Source organism: Apium graveolens, chromosome 7 (genome assembly GCF_009905375.1).
Source record: "Apium graveolens cultivar Ventura chromosome 7, ASM990537v1, whole genome shotgun sequence".
NCBI lineage: Eukaryota > Viridiplantae > Streptophyta > Magnoliopsida > Apiales > Apiaceae > Apium > Apium graveolens.
The window spans coordinates 163,076,188-163,082,151 of NC_133653.1; the positions used below are offsets into that span (position 1 = coordinate 163,076,188).

General features: G+C 44.2%; 1 protein-coding gene across 1 annotated transcript; it reads left to right on the plus strand.

Moving 5' to 3' along the window:
• The first annotated feature begins 229 nt into the window (after window positions 1-229).
• On the plus strand, window positions 230-646 carry LOC141674160 (uncharacterized). The gene has a single exon (XM_074480880.1). It carries the CDS (start codon window positions 230-232, stop codon window positions 644-646), a length of 417 nt encoding a protein of 138 aa, XP_074336981.1.
• Window positions 647-5,964: the final 5,318 nt, after the last annotated feature.

Genomic DNA, 5,964 nt, shown 5'->3' on the forward strand with positions numbered 1-5,964 from the left:
GATAATGGGTGATAATTTGATAATACAGAGTTCAAGGAATATTGTGACGATAACATTATAGAGCTTCGCTTTACCTCGGTTGCACACCTACAGGCAAACGGGAAGCCGGAAGTTGCTAATCAGATCATCCTTGATGGACTTAAGGAAATGGTCGAACACTCGAGGAACAATTGGGTGGATGAGATGCTACCTATACTATGGGCATATCGTACCACCTGCAAAGTGATGAATGAAGCTCATGCTGGCTTACGAAGCCGAATCTATAGTACCTCTAAAAACCACCCATGGATCACCTAGGGTCGAAGTTTATGAACTAGAAACTAATGAAGAAGGCATGAGGCTCACTCTCGATCTCATTGACGAGGTCAGAGATGAGGCCAATGCCCGCAATACGGTATATCAACAAAGAGCCTCCCTTTATTACAATAGAAGGGTTAAGAAAAGGTTCTTTCCGCATGGAGACCTAGTCATAAGGAAGATTGAGGCATCAGAAGTCGGGGAGAGAGGAAAACTAGATTCTAACTGGGAAGGGCCTTATGATGTCAGGAAGACATTAGGACGAGGATCCTACAAGTTAGAGACCTTGAACGGTGATGAAGTTCCCCGCACTTGGCATGCTTCAAACCTGAAAGTTTGTTATGTTTAGGACTGATAGGGATAAATAAATCTTGATTACATAATTAAATATTACAGTTTGGGCTGCAAGGCCCAATAAGAAGATGTATAACATTCAGACCAAAAAGGTCAACACATTGATCAGGCCTGATGGACCAGATCAAGCCAGATGGAACAAAGAAGGCCCCAGAGCCCTGTATATTAATTAATTTCGTAATTAATTAATAAGGGGAAAATCAGCTATTGAGAAGAGTCCCGATAAGGATATAAATCCTTGCAGATTAGCCTCAAGGGGACCTAAAAGGATAAGGAATCAGTTTCCTACTATCTAGGACTCCAAAGTCCATTCTAATTATGAGACTTGCTCACCAAGTCTCCTATATCGAGTCCAATTCAAGGACCACCAGCATCTATATAAGGGGCCTCACCCCACAAATCAGAACTACGTTTTTTGACTTGATCCTTGACATACAGCAAGGTACGTAGGCATCTTGTTAAGAGAGATTGAGTCACGAAACACAAGAGCAGTCAAATCGAGCCTCGAAGCTCACGTTCCTTAGTAATAAATATATATATAAGTTTTTAATCCATAACATTTGGCGCCATCTGTGGGAAGCACAACAACAACCATGGCGAGAACACGAAGAACAATTAGAGCTCTGGAGGAAGGAACACCATCGGGGACAACCCAGGTGATTTCGTCAACTGTAGAGATACCCCCTCACTCAACTTATGCAACTACTCAAGGGGAAGCCCAGATAGGGGCAACTCAACCTCAGCCACAAGGGACAACTCCCCCAACTATTCAAGGTACGAATCCTCAAGTTCAACAAGTACATGTACCTGTGAATTCTCGACCCGTCGGGTATGAATATTCAACCGTTGTTACTACTAACCCCCCTTATGGGATGCCCCTTTACCCCGAGGTTGAAGGAAGCGGACATGCTGGGCGAAGTGAAGCACGAGGGCAATCGCCCCCTATATACGAGGTTTGGCTCCTATCCCCGAGGATCGGGAATTTTCTGGTCCTTACACTGAGAGAGACTCTGAATCTTCGGATGATGAAGTGGCCCCAAGAAGGAGGCGTGCTGGCAAAGAGCCGATGGCTGATGGAAGCCAACGCCCTCAAAGCACCCAAGGGGCGAATCCCCAAGAAGTGCAGGAAAGGATCAGGGCTCATGAAGCTGAGATTCAAAGGCTGAGGCGTGACTTGGAGGCGCACCAGACCACCAGACCCCAAGCACCTCCTAGAGGGAGAAATCCTCCTCCCATCATAGACCTGGACGGTCCGGTGCAGAGAAGGACTGTTGTCCCAAGGGCTGATCCGAGTAATCTTCTTCCCCTTGGAGATCCTGATGATCCTACTCCACCCTTCACTGAAGGAATAATGAATACCCATATCTCAAGGAAGTTCAAGATGCCAACTATCAAAGCTTATGATGGCACGGGAGATCCCGCTAATCATGTTAGAACATTCTCTAATGCACTGCTGTTGCAGCCTGTAAATGATGCTATAAAGTGTCGGGCCTTCCCTCAAACCCTGTCGGGTATGGCTCAAAGGTGGTAGAGTCGCTTGCCCCCAAACTCTATTGGGTCGTTCAGAGAATTAAGCCAGGCTTTTATTAAGCAATTCATCAGTGGGAGAGTTCATGAGAAAAGTTCAGCATTGCTTATAAGCATTGTGCAGGGAACAAAGGAATCCTTGAGAGATTACCTGAATCGATTCACAAAAGAGGTTCTAAAAGTCCCGGACCTTGATGATAAGGTAGCCATGATAGCACTGCAACAAGGAACTAGGGATGAGTTTTTTAAGATGTCCTTAGCCAAACGTCCCCCCGAAAGTATGTTGCAGCTCCAGGATAGGGCAGGGAAGTATATCAAGGTTGAAGAAAGCATGAGGAAGACCATAGTAAGTAATGAGCCCACTGGAGGCAAGAAGCGGAAAACTGATTTGGAGTATATTGCTAAGGACAAGTATCCTAGAATGAAACAAAACTCTGATTCAACCCCCAAGAAGGGAGGACCTGGGCAAAAGTTCACTGAATACGCTAAGCTGAATGCTCCTAGAAGCCAGATTTTGATGGAGATCGAGAAAGATAGAGATATCCGTTGGCCTAAGCCCTTGAAGGCTGATCCCGCCAAGCTAGATAAGAGCAAGTATTGCAGATTTCACAAAGATGTTGGCCATGACACCGATGAGTGTAGGCAATTGAAAGATGAAATTGAGTTTCTGATCCGAAAAGGAAGATTGAACAAATATACTGGAGAAGGAGGGGATAGAAACAACAACGTGAGAAGGAACTTTGATGACCGAAGGAGAGATCAAGAAGATCAGGGGTGAAATCCTCAACCTATGGGACCGGTGATAAATTTAATCTTCAGAGGACCGCGCCCACAGGGGCCTGTAATCAACACAATTTTTGGAGGACCACCTACTGCTGGATTATCTAAAAAATTCCAGAAAAGCATATACTAGAGAGGTTATGCATATTGTTGGAGAAGCCCCGAAGAGGGCTAGGACATAAGTAACATTGGCTTTTGATGATTCTGACCTAGAGGGTGTGAAGTTTCCTCATGACGACCCGCTGGTCATAACATCGGTAATAGGAAATAGCCCGGTCAAGAGGGTCCTTGTGGATAATGGAGCTTCAGTGGATATTTTGCTCCATGACACCTTTTTAAGGATGGGATATAATGACTCCCAATTGACCCCAACCGACATGCCGATCTATGGATTCGCTGGAGTGGAATGCCCCGTAGAAGGAATAATGAAGTTGCCAACAACCATAGGACAGGAACCAAGGCAACCAACTCAGATGTTGGACTTTGTGGTGGTAAAGGCTAGTTCGACCTACAACGCTATAATGGGAAGAATAGGGATACATGCCTTTAAGGCAGTCCCTTCTTCTTATCATTCACTTATGAAATTTCTGACTCGAGATGGGATTGGAGAAGAAAGAGGAGATCAAAAAATGGCAAGAAGCTGTTATGTGGCCTCTTTGAGGGCAGATGGAGTTGGGGGCAGGTTCTTCCTATTGAAGATCTGGATACCCGAGAAAATTATGAGAAAAGGGGAAAGCCAGCAGAAGACTTGGTTTCGATTCCTTTAGACCCCGAGAATCCTGAGAGGACGACTTTCATTGGAGCCACATTAAAGGAGCCCCTGAGAGGGAAGTTGGTGAAGTTTTTGCAAGAAAATAGTGATGTTTTTGCATGGTCAGTGGCTGATATGCCTGGTATAGACCCGAAATTGATTACTCACAAGCTGAATGTAGACCCAAACCGGAAGACGGTAAAACAAAAGAAAAGAAGTTTTGCTCCAGAAAGGCAAGAAGCTATAAAACAAGAAGTGCAGAAGCTCTTAGAGGCTGGTTTCAATGAAGAGATTCAATTTCCAGAGTGGTTGGCAAACCCTGTAATGGTGAAGAAGGCTAATGGGAAATGGAGGATGTGTATAGACTTCACTGATCTGAATGATGTGTGCCCTAAAGACTGTTTTCCGTTGCCAAGAATTGATACTTTGATTGATGCCACTGCTGGGCATGAGATGCTGAGCTTCATGGATGGATTTAGCGGGTACAATCAGATTAAGATGCACAAGGATGACATTCCAAAGATATCATTCATCACTGACTTTGGTGTTTATTGTTATCTTGTTATGGTATTTGGTCTTAAGAATGCAGGAGCCACCTATCAAAGGTTGGTAAATAAAATTTTTAAGGATCTTATTGGTAAGACTATAGAAGTCTATATTGATGACATGTTAGTCAAGAGTCTAGTAAAGACTGATCATATAACCCATTTGAGGGAAGCTTTTGAGGTCCTGAGGTACCACAAGATGATGTTGAATCCTACAAAGTGTGCTTTCAGAGTAGGATCTGGAAATTTTTTGGGATTGATGGTCTCCAAGAGAGGAATCAAGGCTAACCCCGATAAAATAAAGGCAATCCTGGACATGGAACCACCAAAAACTGTCAAGGATGTTCAGAAGCTCACAGAAAGGGTTGATGCGCTGGGACGATTCATCTCCAAGTCAGGAGACAAGTGCCTATCATTCTTTAAGTCACTAAAAAATGTTAAGGACTTTGTATGGAGTGAAGAAAACCAGAAGGCTTTCGAGGAATTGAAAAAATATATGGCGCAGGCACCGTTTTTGGCCAAGCCAGTTTTGAGTGAAGTTTTATTCTTGTACTTGGCTGTTTCAGAGAGTGCCTTGAGCGCGGTGTTGGTTAAGGAGGAACTGAAAGTCCAGAAACCCGTATACTATGTCAGCAAAATTGTGCATGGTGCTGAGTTGAATTATTCAACTATTGAGAAATTTGCTCTAGCCTTGGTAATGGCTTCAAAAAAGCTGCGTCCTTACTTTTAGGATCATCAGATTGAGGTGCTAACAAATCAGCCCCTGAGAAATATCATTCACAGTCCCAAGGCAAGTGGGAGATTGATTAAGTGGGCAATAGAGCTGGGTGAGTTCGATCTCAAGTATAAGCCACGAACGGCAATAAAAGCCCAGGCACTAGCTAACTTCGTGGTGGAATGTACCATACTCAACCAAGAAGTCGGGGGGCAGGAAGATACCATACCTCAAGAAGATACCATACCTCAAGACAAGGGAGTCAATAATGGGAACAAAGAGAAGGATGAAAAGGAGAAAAAATATTGGGTTCTCTATTTTGATGGAGCATCAAAAACAAACTCCAGTGGAGCAGGATTGGTTTTACAAAGCCCTGACGGGTTCTTGATCGAGTATGCCATGAAATTAGACTTCCCAACCACAAATAACGAGGCAGAATATGAAGTCCTGATAGCTGGCCTTGGCCTAGCTGGGACACTTAGAGTCAAAAATTTAAAGGTCCGTGGAGACTCGAAGCTGATCATATCCCAGGTAAAAAGAGAATTTGAGGCAAGAGATGATACGATGGCCAAGTATGTCCGCCTAGTAAGGGCTGTGATGACCCAATTCAATTAATGCCATGTTGAGCATATTCCAAGGGAGGAAAATGCTAAGGCAGATGCCTTATCCAAGTTTGCTTCATCTGAGATAGAGGAAAGTTCAGGAAGTGTATACTTCCGTGTTTTGAAGACACGGAGCATTGATGTTAAGCTTGTAGCTCCTATAGGCCGGGGGACGTCATGGATAGATCCCATTAAGGCCCACATTCAAACCGTTTGGTTGCCAAATGATGCAATTGAAGCATGAAAGTAGCTGTTCGGTCACTAAGGTACTCTTTGATAGATGGGATTCTGTACAAAAGATCTTTCGTGGTTCCTTACTTAAGGTGTCTCAGGCCCGATGAGGCACACTTGGCTCTTGAAGAAGTGCATGAAGGTATTTGTGGGCAACACTTG

Excerpts from the sequence above, each read along its gene's own strand:
- LOC141674160 (XM_074480880.1), top strand. The coding sequence starts at position 230 with ATGAAGCTCATGCTGGCTTACGAAGCCGAATCTATAGTACCTCTAAAA.